This window comes from Neolamprologus multifasciatus, chromosome 9 (genome assembly GCF_963576455.1).
Source record: "Neolamprologus multifasciatus chromosome 9, fNeoMul1.2, whole genome shotgun sequence".
Lineage (NCBI taxonomy): Eukaryota > Metazoa > Chordata > Actinopteri > Cichliformes > Cichlidae > Neolamprologus > Neolamprologus multifasciatus.
The window spans coordinates 16517627-16531839 of NC_140447.1; the positions used below are offsets into that span (position 1 = coordinate 16517627).

The 14213-nt window shown below is 40.7% G+C and overlaps 1 protein-coding gene across 3 annotated transcripts in view; it reads left to right on the plus strand.

The window, feature by feature from the left end:
- The first annotated feature begins 217 nt into the window (after positions 1–217).
- Positions 218–14213, plus strand: part of rttn (rotatin) — a 34556-nt gene continuing 20560 nt past the window's right edge. For 2 of the 3 annotated variants that reach the window (XM_085172197.1, XM_085172199.1), the window contains exons 1-23: positions 218–393; positions 666–853; positions 1169–1358; positions 1539–1619; positions 1715–1805; positions 2082–2196; positions 3690–3840; positions 4126–4291; positions 4903–5093; positions 5343–5462; positions 6363–6526; positions 6611–6823; positions 7876–7988; positions 8085–8211; positions 8547–8672; positions 8935–9051; positions 9609–9748; positions 10360–10531; positions 10616–10715; positions 12615–12700; positions 13246–13363; positions 13939–14035; positions 14127–14192. In XM_085172197.1, coding sequence (XP_085028323.1) covers positions 363–393; positions 666–853; positions 1169–1358; positions 1539–1619; positions 1715–1805; positions 2082–2196; positions 3690–3840; positions 4126–4291; positions 4903–5093; positions 5343–5462; positions 6363–6526; positions 6611–6823; positions 7876–7988; positions 8085–8211; positions 8547–8672; positions 8935–9051; positions 9609–9748; positions 10360–10531; positions 10616–10715; positions 12615–12700; positions 13246–13363; positions 13939–14035; positions 14127–14192 — 2963 coding nt within the window. In that variant the 5' untranslated portion in view covers positions 218–362. The remainder of the gene's footprint in view (positions 394–665; positions 854–1168; positions 1359–1538; positions 1620–1714; positions 1806–2081; positions 2197–3689; positions 3841–4125; positions 4292–4902; positions 5094–5342; positions 5463–6362; positions 6527–6610; positions 6824–7875; positions 7989–8084; positions 8212–8546; positions 8673–8934; positions 9052–9608; positions 9749–10359; positions 10532–10615; positions 10716–12614; positions 12701–13245; positions 13364–13938; positions 14036–14126; positions 14193–14213) is intronic. The other variant, XM_085172198.1, reaches the window with a different exon arrangement.

Sequence of the window (14213 nt, forward strand, 5' to 3'; positions counted from 1 at the left end):
GACCCTTTAGTGGCGTATTTATTTTAAATGAATGAAAATGTTATTATGTTATATTATAATTATATAATCTACGAATATTTTACTTTAAGTTAGTTGAAATATTTCCTTCAAGGTAACTTGTGTTAATGTAAAATAAAATAGAGCTTTAATTCTGCAGTGTATCAGCTTTCCTACACCGTTGCTTCAAGTAAACGCACCGGGCCCTGACCTGCACAGGAAGTGGAGTGACGCTGGCGCGGTTGTTGAAAACAGACGTTGTTGACATGACGCTGGCGAACAACAGCTCAGCAGATGTACAAACCTCGGTCGAAGCTTTTACTTAACTTTAACACAGGAGAACTTATCATAACTTGACACCGAGCATGGATTTATCTTCCATTATAAGGAAAATGGGTGAGTTGAACTGTTAGCTAGGAAAATACCGCGCAAGAAGCTGACTATAGCTTACTTTAACTTATGATGACAAAACCCGTTAGCCGCTAACAATAGCAGCTCTCTCTCAACTTTTATATGTGGCTGTCATTGTTTGGAATAACAGCACTTAAATTATGATGAAACTGTTTAACTTTGTAAAGGAACCCCGAGTCAGGAAACCGTAGCTACCTTTGCTAACTCTGCTCCAATTTCCCCCCTGTTTAATATTTGTGATTTCTCATAACTTTCAGGTCATTCTCTGGTGGAGATAAGAGTGCGAGCATTGAAGAGCATCTTATGCAAGCTGGATCTTTCCCTGATTTCCGTCCATGATATTGTCCAGGAGAAGATGCTGTTTGTGTATCTTCTGGAGTGGTTCAATTTCCCCGAGGTGCCAATGAAGGAAGAGGCCCTTGAATTGCTTTTAACCTTATCAAAGGTAGATAAGAAGTATACTGATAATAGATGCAACGCAAGGTGAATAAATGAAGAATTGTAGCTAGAGAAGAGCAGTCTACCAGATGGCAAATTACACTCGTGAACTTTAAATGTAATTTTGGCCTTAGCTTCAGTATTTTTTTCTTTTTCCAAAAGCTAACCAGGCTTAAAATGCATAATTAATGAAGGATTTACTTTTGTCCTGATTTTCACCGCATGATTCCAAAACCTTATGTCACCTGTATAAAATTTACACAATATCAAATGAAGACATATAATTTCCAGTTTTCTGATTATGCACTATTGTGTCTTGGAGCATCCAAATGCAGCCCAGATGCTGCGCGACGTTGGGGCGGTGGACTTTCTCACCCAACTGTCTCCTAACGTGGAGCCCAGCCTGCGAGCTGTCATTGATGGAACCCTGGACCAGCTGTTCCACCTACCAGAACTGCTCCCCAGTCGCGTAGTTGTCTATTCACATGGACCACGTAGTACATCTTCAAAAGGTGTTCAATGTTAGGCCAATTATTTGTTTAACTTTAGCGTCTGTCATTCATAAAATACTAAATTTTCACAATATGATATTAGAGGCAGTTTGGTTGAAATGGTCTATATTACCAAACTGCTTTAAACTTTCTTGTATGGAGATGTTATCCCAGCTACAAGTCTCGTGTCTGTTGTTTCAGCTCAAGAGGATTTGCCTAAAATGGGTTATTTCCACAAGAGCATGCCAAATAATATGGATATACCGCCTCACAAGATAGCAGGTACCTTTTGCTTGAAAAAATCTTTCTCTAATGTTTTATGCATGATATTTTTGTTTCCTTAAAGGACTCATGCTTTATCCCTCTGTATTATATAGAGCACGAATCTGTGAGATGTCTGAAGTTTTCTGTGTTTCCATGGCTGACTTTGACAAACACAGACAGGCACATACTTTCTTCCAATGAAAAGTAAGAGACAAACACATGTCTTTAAGTAGTAGTATATTACACTTTTCACCCAGTTTAATTGTATTATAATTAGACAGAATAAGATTATTACCAATATTGTTTATTCAAGCTTTGTTTTTTCAACCATTTCTGAATTCAAACCTGTTTTTATTTGATGCCCAGTTCTATACATTGCATAGTATTTGTGTTGTTCTTTACTGCTGAAATTCTTTGTATTAATCAACTCCACAAGCGCGTGAGACTAAAAATAACTCTGTTGTGGTTCTTTTGAAACAGTTCCTTGGGGAGCAGCAATCCCAACCTAGTGCGAACGACTTGTGAACTTCTGTGTGATGTCATTATGCAAGACTTTCCTGCTGAGATCTTTCTGCAAAGGCCGGGCATTGTAAAGGTATTAAATCTGGGTGTTTTTTCACTGTTATTGTGTATACATGTCTATTGTCTATACATTTATGCTGGGGGGTTTGTACTTTTTTTGTTTGTTTGTTTTGTTTTTTATTTTTTTATATAAAGAGAATGTTCACACTCGACCAGAAAGAGACAATGCTGTAGTGATTGCAATTTCCATGATTTCATTATCAGGGTATTAGAAGAGCTCTCACTATTTATTTATTTTTTGACTCTGTGATTTTTAGCAACCATCATGTGTAGTGCTTATGTTCAGAAACTATCTCTGTACTGAATACAAATGCTGCTCTCGCTTGGTTTGAAAATGCTTTATTCACTGTTGGTTTCCTAAGAAACAAAGTTGAAGATGCCAATCAAGAAATCAGAGTTATTTTCTAGCCAAATGGTATTCACATCGATTAGATGCAGTGTGCTGTTTTGAGTGGCTAGCGTGACCAGCTCATAGCGGATTTATAGGATGGCCACTCCAACCACTGTCAAAATAATAACCTGTCAAATGGTGTCCTTGAACAAAGCATCCATTTATAATTCTGCGTCCCTGATCTTGTAGGAGGCTGTGAGGCTCCCGAAGGCTTACTTTGGTTGAGCAGGTACTAGATTGCTGCTAGGATGTAGTTTTGTCATGATGTACCTCTTGCAAGGTGTGAAAGTCCTTGGTAGAACATTTTGCTTCTTCCCTCAAAGGCCTTCTTGAGCAGCAGAGTTTCTGTATAACAGGACGCTGTCGGGCACAGCCTTTGAACAGTTGTCGACCTCGATGGCTCTTGCTGGCTTCTGCTGGCAGCTGATCCATGGGGTCGTAATACTGAAGTCTGCAATGAGTTTCCACTTTGTGCAGCTATACATACTCCGTCTCCATTTCTTTTAAAGCGAGCAACACTGTGTGATGTATCTCCCCACTGTCATCTTGGTAACAAAGCACATCAGTTCTGTGAGCTCTTTGTTTCACTGGCATAAAAATAGTTTTGGGGGAGACATCATTTTGCCCTGATGAGCCACAGTGAACATTACTATTTTGCTAATAAAGTGGTGCATTAAATTACATCGGTCTCACAGTAGCATTAACATACTGTCACCCAGCAGTGTCATCACCAAAAAAGAAAAGTACTTCTTGTGGCTTTACTTGGTCCTCTTTCGAGTTACTGCAGCCATTAAGCAAAATTAAAAGGCTTGAATTTAGATACATGACATCATTAGCTTCAGAGGGCAGGGAATCTGAACTCTGAACAAATTGCTGCTTCAATAATTCAATTCCATTTGCCCTTTTTATCCAGTGAACTTACGGCTTTTCTGTCAGTCTTGACTTTAAGTCTGGTGTACAGTGTGTTTGTCTCGGCGTAGCTTTGTAAATTGACTAATATGCAGTTTTTACACATTTGCAATAAACTTTTATTGGCTATTACAAGGTGTTCATCCACTGAACACCTTAGCAGTAATGTAATCTGTTATGCTGTTAATCTCCCGTTCCATTTGCAGAGCCTTCTGTCCCTATTGAGGCTGGGTCGAGGTAAAGAGGAGTCAGGCTACATCTACTTGTCGGCTCTTTCATGTCTCCGGCAGCTTTGTGTGGGATTAAGAAGGCGGCTGCGCTTTCATCAAGACCCAAGCTTCTACTCTGCAAAACAAGGTAGCGTGCCCTTTTTACTTGTTTTTAAATAATGATATCAATATCTTCCACTGTCATCTATGTGGTGATTTTTCAGCTATTTTTGCATGCTTATATAAGTAAATCACTACCTGGTATCTATCACCTCCGTTAATCAGCTGTATTTTTCTAGTAACTCAAGTCTAAGACTGATCTAGAACATATTGCTTCCACAACGTGAATTCCTAATTTTTATATTCACAAATCAATGTCTAACAAATATCAAAGCATTTAACTTATTTGTTTTATTTATTTGTGGGTGTGTAGATCCAGTTTCTCAGAACTCGTCCTTCTACACCCAGGAGGTTCTGGGGACCCAGCGTTCGGGGGCCTCCTCTCCTGGGTCCGAGTGCTCTCCCCGGCCTTCTTTAGTGGGACGCACAAGCCAGAGAGCCAGAGGAGATGGTCAAGATGGAGACGCAGCTTCTAATAGGTACGTGTATGAAATCGACATGACTGTATGTTTGAAATATATAGTTAAAAAAAACAATAAAAATTTGTCTCTTTTTGTGTATCTTTTCTTGTTTAAGGTATTGTTTGCATAGATGTTAGTAATCATATTGGCACCTAGAGTAGAGACTCCCTTTAGCTTTTTGTCACACTTCTGAGGCGTGCGTGGTATTACGTTAGTCATTCTACCTTGCTTGTAGAAATGATATTCTTGACGTGATTCGACATTTTCGATTCTTTTCATTAGGCTTAAGAAGTGAGTCTTACATTTCTTTGAGAATTTGTGCACAGTAGGGTTTTCTGCGGCTTTGATAATGACAAAATCACTAGTGACGCCAGCAGCCCACACAAGACGATAAAGCAGTGTGAAAGAAAAGAAAGACTGTGAAGGATGTTCTTCTAAATATGAACAACACTAGGAGCCCTCTAGCGGCCGGTCTGTAGTGTTTGAAAATCAGGTTTGATTCATGTGATGGCATATTCATTTTTATGTTCCATCCCTATACAGCGGATACGTCACTCCTTGCATTTGAATGGTCCAAGAACAGATCACAAATTTACAGTTGTCTTTCCGTCTGTGTGCAATTCATCCAGTGGCAGCTCACACAGAAGTGGAGGAGCAGTCCAGACCCCCAGACAGATGGCTCATTCACCTGCAGGTGTGGCCCATGTGAAGCTTCCTGATCTGGGTGTAGAAGATGTGTTGGAGTTGCAGTTGCGGCAGCTCACTTTGGCTCAGTTTACTGTTGCCTCTATGGAGTGTGCCATACCACTGCTTAAGACAGGTAAGTGTCAGTATGCTTGTCTTTTTAAAAAAATGATCTTATTTGGTAAAATATGAGTGGTAAAACTATTTTTTTAAGCCATTAATCAATAATCTCAGTCTCAATGGTTTGTTTGTTTTAATTTTTTGAACTTAAGATTCCCTCACCTGTTTCTCTACATTGACTGGATTCTCTCCATTGTTATTTGATCACGTCAAAACATTTCTTCCGCTCTTGCTTTGTTTTCTCTCTCACTCTGCTGTTTCTTAGAAGGTTTGCATGCTTTCCATCGCGTCCTGGAGCTCCTGTGTGACACTGTCCTCCTGCTTGGGGACAGCGTTTGTGAGCTGGTCTGGGACGATCGCAGCCTGGCGGGGATGGAGCTGGCAAGTCAACACAACTCATGACAGCCTCTTATGTAGATGAATAGACACTTCAGTGAAAAGGGGAACTGACTTGGCCACCAGACAATTTGCCACAGACACACAGGCATACGGTACTCGACTGTCAAGGAGAACTGCGGGCACGTGATTGAGCGTTATGTGTTATATAAAGGTTACAGAGGCTTTCTGCTGGTTATAAAGCACTTCTTGCATACATACAAACTTCCCATCTGTACCCTTGGGTTTATCCCAGCACAGAATTGCAGGGCTAGTAAATGTCTTCATTTATTACATGCATAAAGTCCACACAATAGAGTGTGTTAAACAGGTGTATTTTTTTTTACCATGCAGAATCATTTGTTATCTTGCATGGCTGTTTTAAAGGGTATGTTCCTCTGCAGGGGGATTTACACACTTGTCAAGTCCAGACCCCTGTGGCCCTCTGCTGTTTAATACATGCCCAGAGCCTTGCAGCCTGAGAACTATTTTGTCATCTTTATGTGGAGAGCAGCTTTTGTGTGCCAAACCTCTAGGTTTTTCCTGTGGGAATGGTCCAAACTGTTCATGCCCGTCTCAGCAATGCAGAGGGCATGTACTGCCCCCTGCTGGTGTTCATCTTCCATTGAACAATTTTTACACCCAGAACAAAGTGGCTGAGAATAGATTGTTCCAATTTATTCATACAGAGATAGGGTGGATCTGTATCTCGTCCCAAAATAACCCTGAAATCTGATTACATTCAATTCCTAACCCCTGGAACGAACAATTTTTCTCTTGGCTCGCAGCCAGAAGCTGTGTCTTGAGTGTGTGTGAACATTCACACAGTGCGAGTACATGTGCACGTATTGGTGCGTTTGTGTGGCAGTGTGTGTTTGTCTACATTTTTGCTTGTGTTTATTTTAGAAAGAGAAGCTGCATACCTGCATGGAGCTACTGGGGGATATACTGAGCTATCAGCACAGCTGTTCAGTGGATATTCCCAACAATTCTCTGGTTCACCATAGAATAGCCTACATAGGCGCTGCCATATTTACCATTAAACTCCTACAGACCATCCTCCCACCCGAGAAGGTGTGTGTGCTTGTGTGACAGAATCACTTTGATTCAGTTACTGTTTTCCATTTGAAAGTTAATCATTCTGTGAACATCACACAGGCTAGTGACAATCTCCCAGAAAACACTGCAACAGCTCTTTTCCACTTATGCTTGGACACATCATTGGGAAGTTTGTTACCCAGCATGCAAGAGACAGCAGTGGCCTACTTGGAGCAGGTGAACTCAGACAGCCATGAAATCTACAAGAGGGTGACCCGAGCTGCCCTCTGGATGGAATCCACTTGCATCTTTCTCAGGGAAGCACAAGCAGAGGTATAATCACCACATCAAATACAAATACTAGGCATCCTTTATACGTATATATATATGGATACACTACACACTGATCAGGCATAACAATATGACAACTGACAGGTGACGCGAGTAAACGTGATTATCTCAAAGGTGATGTATTAGAAGCAGGAAAAATGGGCAAACGTAGGGATTTGAGTGTAAGGATCAAATTGTGATGGCTAGGCAACACGTCAGAGCATCTCCAAAACTGTAGCTATATATCTGTGTCCAGTCTGCAGTGGTCAGTGTCTATCAAAAGTCGTCCAACGAAGAATAGTGCTGAACCAGGGACAAGGTCATGGGTGGCCACGGCTCATTGATGCACGTGGGGAGCAAAGGCTGGAGCAATTGAAGAAGATTGGCTGGTTTGATGAATCACATTTTCTTTCCCGTCACATGGCTGGCCGGGTGCATCTTAGAATGTACCTGGGGAACACCTGGCACCAGAATACACTATGAGAAGAAGGCAAGTCGATGGAGGCAGTGTCACGGTTTGGGCAGTATACTGCTACGAAAACCTCGTGTCCTGGCAACCATGTGGAAGTTACTTCTAAATGCACCACCTACCTCAGGTCCAGACAACGTATAGCCTTTCGTGAAAACGGTGTTACCCCATATTCCCATAGGCCTCTTTCTGCAGGATGGTGCGCCCTGTCACAAAACAAAAACGGGTCGGGAATAGTTTTAGAAACACAACAACACGTTTGAGGCGTTGACTTGACCTAAAAATTGTGCAGATGCCAATCAAACCTCTTTGGGATGTGCCAGACAAAGACGTCGGATCCATGGAAGTGGATCAGACCTGGTGCCAGATTCCACAACACACCTCCAGAGGTCTAGCGGAGTCCGTGCCTCAGTGGGTCAGAGCCGTTTTAGCAGCAAAATGGGGACCAACACAGTGTTAGGCAGGTGGTCATAATGTTATCCCTGAACAAAGTATATGATTATATATGACTATAGTGAAGTCTTTTCAGACTGTATCTCATCACTACTTGACTGTTAATTAAGCATTGTATTTTTTTTTTCTCAAGGGGGAGAAGAATTGGCTGGAGTTAGTGGAGCTGGCAGACCAAGCCATAGATGGCCTTCCATTTCACCAGCACTTGCCTATCATCAAAGAATGTGTTCACATTTGCTCTTATCTGTAAGACATCAGATCTGAAGTCGGTCATAGTAATGACTTTTTTTTTTTTTTTTGCTAACGAAGTTAGTTAAAATCCATTTGATTATCTTCTTATAGGTGGAAGTTTGAACAGCCCAGTCCCCTCCTCCAAACGGAGAGCCAGAAACTCCTCCTCAAGCTGCTGGCCCATCCTTTACTGCCCGTCAAGACAGAAACATATGAATGCACTTTAAACCTGGTCAAGGTTAGAGCAAGCCATCTTATATAGACAGTCATTGTTTGGATGAGTGCGGAGGGTCATGGTTAAAATATATGAGTGTGATATAGCCTTAATGTGAGCCTGTTTAGTGGGGCACCCATATGTAAATAAGTGGGATGAAGATGGATGAGTCACGGCTCTTTGACAGGCCACTATAAAAAACCCACTTGACATTTGAAATCAGTCTTTCTTTTCATTTTGCCAATTACTGACTAGAGTGAGTTTCTACATTTAAAGTGAATTGAAACTCTTATATGCGAGCACAAGTGAGAATAGTGATAATTTATGATGTGCTCTGGTGTGATTACATATACCCCTAGGACTGCCTTGGCATCCAGAATGCGACACGTCAGGAACCAGGGGCATGTGCTGGAGTTAGCTTCCTTCTCCACCACAGGGTGCTCTATGAAATAAGCACCTTTGGACTCCAAGATTCGGCACAAAAGGTAAATATACTACTTATACCTTTCAAGTTTTAGACCCTTGAGAGAGCTCATTCTGATAATGGAGTACAGTCACTCACAGCAGGTAATCATGAGATTAAAAGCAGAGGGGTTTGTTGGGGGTGGGGGGTGGGGGGGGTTGGACATTACATGCTAAACCTGTGTAATTATTTAGACATTTCAAAGTTGTCACATGGAGTAATTGTTAGTAGATGTTTTATCAGCAATGCCTTTGTGAACTCAGCACTTTACCTGTGATCTATAGGTGAATGCTCTTGCCAAGGATATCCTGCTATTCCTGCTCAAGGGACGATTGATGATGACAGCATCAGCCTGGGACAGATTCAATGAGGCACTTTACCCGGTCATGCCCATATTACAGGTGTTGTAATCTCTTCAGAGGCTCAGTAGTATTTGCACTGCAGAGCTCATAAAGCGCACATCTCATTTGGAGCTTATTAAACAATATTTATGGAAGGGAAGAATGGGTGTATGTTGCCCACAATGAGAACAGCTATGATCAAAAGTGCAATATTAGCACTCTTGGACCACAAAGACTGTGCATTGAGCTGCCAGTGAGAAAAATTTGGTTATTTTCTCATTTACATATTCTGTTATATTGTTTCCTTTTTGAGTGGAGGGGGAAGAGAAACAAAAACTTTTTATTAATTGTTCAGTTCCAGGCAACAGAAAGCCAGGAAATTCTTCATGAATATACATGAGGCTTTGACTAGGCTGTCAAGTGTGATTTAATTCAAGAAGGCCATTCAGAGATGGGCCCACCATGTCAACAAGAGACAAAACGAAACCACCCGTAATCAAAGTGATGCATATTTTATTTACTTTTGCACCGCTTTGCTGGAATTCCCCATTGTTTGCTTTATTGTGTGCCAAGGCAGTCTTGAGAATTGTGTGTGTTTGTGTGTCTGTGTGCGGCAGGGTTACGCCAGCACCGAGGAGTCACTGGGAAACTGCGTCCTGCTGATAAGTGACATGTCGGACATGGCAAGAGACAGTGTGTTCCCAAGTACAGCCAAACTAAAGGCGGCACTGCGACTCCTTTTCACTAAGCTGCCCGCGTGAGTCTCTTCTCTGGGTCTTTCCTTTGTTGCTCTTTCTTGTTGTTTCTCTCTGTGCTCGTTTGAGCATTTTGAGCCTGCCCGGAATTGTGTGCATATCAGAAATGTGTGTGTTTGTGCCTGTGATGAGTGTTCTTGGATGTCTGGCATGTTTCTTTTCTTTTTTCCGTTTTCCTTTTGTGGAGTTGTTTGATGATTTTGACGTCGGTTCTCGGGATTATTTGTTAGCCAGACAAGACTCAAGAGCCTGAAAATGTACTCTCCAACTTGTGGTGGGTATATTAGGCCTCTGTGTTGCTGTCAGGTGCTTGTCATGTCAACCAAATGCTCTTCGAGGCCTGTGTAAAACACTTTCTCATCCGGTCCCAATCTATGAATATTGATAGAAATGGAAATCAACACCAGAGAAGCCCTGGTAAATTCTGGCAGCAAGTAATAGAGCCGCCACCTCCACTGCCAGCTATTTCTTGAGTTGTTGTTTGAAAAATCAAACTGTAAATGTTTTTTTTGTTTTGTTTTTTTTGCTTCATCGCATGAATTAGGTTGTTTTGCAGCAATTCTAAGTCCTTAACTACACCTGCTTATATTCTTTCATTATTCATTATTAACAGTGTGAGAATAGCAGCAGTACAGCAATTCCTGCCCCACCTCACTGGAAGTGACGATTCAAATACAGCCCGGCCAAAACTGGATCAACACATGATTGCCTCACTCCCCAACCTCTTCTGCCTTAAAAACCCTTTAGACATCACACTTGATACCAGCAAGAAGTCTGTTCTAAAGGTATAATCCTGCATACATAGCACAAAACTGATGTGTGCACTCAGAAAAGTAAGTGCTTACCTATGTGTTTATTTTATGTCTTAGGTGGAATCTGTTGAGAAGCTGTTTAGTATCCTCTACTCAGACATGGTTGATATCACCTTGAAAAGATCAGCTGCAGAACAGCTTTCTGTGGTGCTACAAGGTGAGATATCTGTAAAAGCTATATTTAAAGTAGTATTATAAACTCATCTTTTGTCTGATTTTAATATTTTTCCAAGTTAAATATTTGTTCTGGCAGGTTAAAGCTTGTAAAAGCAACTTATTAGCCTTCGTTTGCAAGTTCCTTCTGTCATTGTCTTTTTCCTCAAAATTACATATTTAGAAGCTTCTTTTTTTTCAACTATAGTAATCCCTTCATGTCTTAAGTAGCTTAAGATTTGTGCTCTTGCATTGAATCTGCATCATAGGTATGTCTTAATCGCAGACCTTTTTAAAACTCAACGCCATAACTTAAACTATGATCTAACGTGCACTACTCTAGGAATGTGAGTTGTGTCAACATGTAGTTACGATGACTTTGATTGGCCCGTTCATTACTGCCATTTAATCCTAAGTTACTACTCCAGCTACTTCTTATGCCATCTTTTTTATCATCTGGAGGAAAACTCCACTGCTGACTTGTGTTTTGGCAGCTAAATTGCAGAGCAACAGAAGAACGCCAAGTGACATCAATCACTCGTGTAGGCTATGCTCCACCCTCTACATATACTTTACACATATGTATAACTCACACATTTAATGTATCAATTTGTCTTATTTGGCATGTGAATTGTGCTAATATTGCTGCTTCACCATTTGGATACCTGCTCCAATCCACATGTGTGAGCCCCAACAACAAGTTTTCTGGCTATACAGTCCAATGCAAAAATAAAAATTTTATTTATGTAGCTCTGAATCACAACGGTCACCTCATGGTGCATTATATTATAAGGTGAAGAGAATTCAATGATATGGAGAAAACCCAAACAATTAGACGACCCAAGAGCAAGCACATGGTGACAGTGGGAAGGAAAAACTCCCTTTTAAGACTAAGAAACCTCAGTTAGAACCAGACTCAGGGAGGGTCGGCCATCTGCGACCGGATGAGGGTGAGAGAAGAGACACACTGTGGAAGAGAGCCAAAGATTAATAACTAATAGATTGTTATTGTTTCCTTCTGTATCATATTATTATACAGAAGGAAATGTACTGTCTACATTCAGCTCTTTCAAGCGAGAGAGGGGGAGAAAGCATGGGCTATATTCAGTAATCCACATTATCTCAAAAAACTGTCATCGTCAGCTGACCATTTGCACAGAATAAAATGTTAGTCTTTGCAAGTTTTACTTACAGTAACTTGGTAAATTGTCATCAGCTCCTCTGCTCCGTGTGTCTGTTACACAAACATGTATTGGAGACACATGCATGGTGCCACTGAGAGCAGATGAGAGCAGCAAAACAGCATCAGAAACTGTCACACTGAGCTGGAATAAATCAAATGCTCATAGAAAAGATGAATCCTCAGCTTATCAAACAGCAAATAATGTTTTGCAAAAGTTAGACAGATTTTGTTCCTTATTGTCAGCTCTCAAAAGTTGGAACTTCCCTGCAAAATGACAGAACTTGTTCCTTAGGCTTGTAATGAATAAAACCCTGGTGGTTTTCAGATACACTGCTATTCCACTGTGAGAATGCTTTGCTTCAGAAAAAAATGCTTTTTATTTTTATTGAAATGATTTTTTTATTGGGAAACACTGACTTTGGTGGCACATCCAGGCCAGTTTTAGAATTTGATTATACAAGGATTTAGAGATGTTAATTTACATCTGGATAATTGATGATTTGAATGTGTTATTACTCCCAGAAAAAGCTTTGCAAAAACTGCATTCACTAAAATGTAAATCAATTATAAAAGTCTGTGATAAGCAAAACGCTGTGTTAAAACTACAATTTGTGGTAAGGGCACCAGTGTTTGTTGTTTCCCAATACTTTACTGTGTCTGTGTGTGTGTCTGTGTGTGTGTTTTGACATATATTGAACGGTTTTCTTTCTTCCCCTTTAGACACAGCAATGCACCCAGTACTAAAGAACCTTGGAATAACAGATAAAGTCCTTTCTGTAATTATGGAGTGTGTAAATGGCAACAAGGTAAATAGAAGAAACAGACTGTAGATGCTTACTGAAACAGTTACTATTGAAACTCAATAACCCAAATATATAAAGTCACATGTTGTCTCGTTTATGTATATGTCCATGTTTATATGTGTTCACGCGAGTTCATGTGTGGATGCAGGAAAACCACTGAGCCGTGGATGATAGAAGGATGAAATGGCGTGTATAAATATTGTCAGACAGGCCCTGATCAGCAGTGATTCCTGGCCTGTAGTTGATGCAGTCTGCTGACCATTCCCAGGCTTTTAATCAGAAACTGCCGAGGGTAATCGTCCAACATGTCTCGCTACATGGATGTGGAGTAACAGGGCTACAGAGAATGACTTGTATTTGTTCCCAACCTCCCTTGCCTGCAACCTTCACAGTCACAGAATTTAGGTATAGCTTATGCGAACTGAAACTAAAGAAATCCTGTGCATTTGTGAGAGGCAGAACAAGGCGAGGCAGACAGACAGTGTGTGGCTTTGTTTGTGTTTTCCTTGCAATTAAACACCGAGTGAGTATGTTGCTGTTTTCCCCAGAGGTTTGATTGTCTGCTGGAGCCTTGTGTATGTATCCTGAGAAAGCTGGTGTATGCTGATCCATCTCTGAGGCACAGCCTGGCACAGCGGCAGCTCCTGCTCCTCACACTGCTCAGGGGTACATTCACAAGACAACTCATTAAATAACAGCTACACACATTGTGTCGAGTAGCTCGGGGCCATATTCTCAAGTCATCCACTGATGCATAGCTTTTAACCATGCTGTCACACTGTAGTAAGTAGCATATTAGTATGATGCAACTTGTTGCCACAGAGCTCGGCTCAGCAGCAGTGCACTTTTAACAGCTTAGTCTTAATAGTAGTTGGTAATATATACAGCAGCTCTAATATTTGTTGCATAAATTTGAGCTAAAATGTAACTCGATTTATAAATTAAAAGACATTAAATTCAAGTAATTTTATGTATATTTGTGTAATGGTTTTAGTCAGGTCTAGACAGAAAATAGAGCTTTATTGAAATTTATTCATGCAAAAGATATGCAGTGTTTTAAACATAACCACATTTTAAATTCAGTGGAGTCTTACATTTAATAAGAAATGTGTTTGCAAGTTTACTTTCGCAAATAAATTCTTACAATATAAATACTACTTCTGTAATCTTCTTATGGACTCAAGTGATAAAGTTCTGGATGTCATTGTTATGTAAATTGCCTATTTTGGTCTTCATTATAGCATCGTTGATATTAAAGGAGAACAAAAGCGATGGAAGTGAGATTGCTGTTCTGATGAGTTTACTGCTATTTGACGAGATCGCCAGCACTGACTTGTGGTGAGCATAATTTTCTTCTCTTTAAATTTCCATTTGTGCATGCGTTAATGTTCATCCTATTAATACTGCAGTGCTCTTTTTCTGTCATCAGGTCTGATACATCCACCACAGAAGTGAGCGTCACACCATTCTCCCTGCCATTGGCAGTAACACGCAGGTAAGACCTTCATAAACTTCT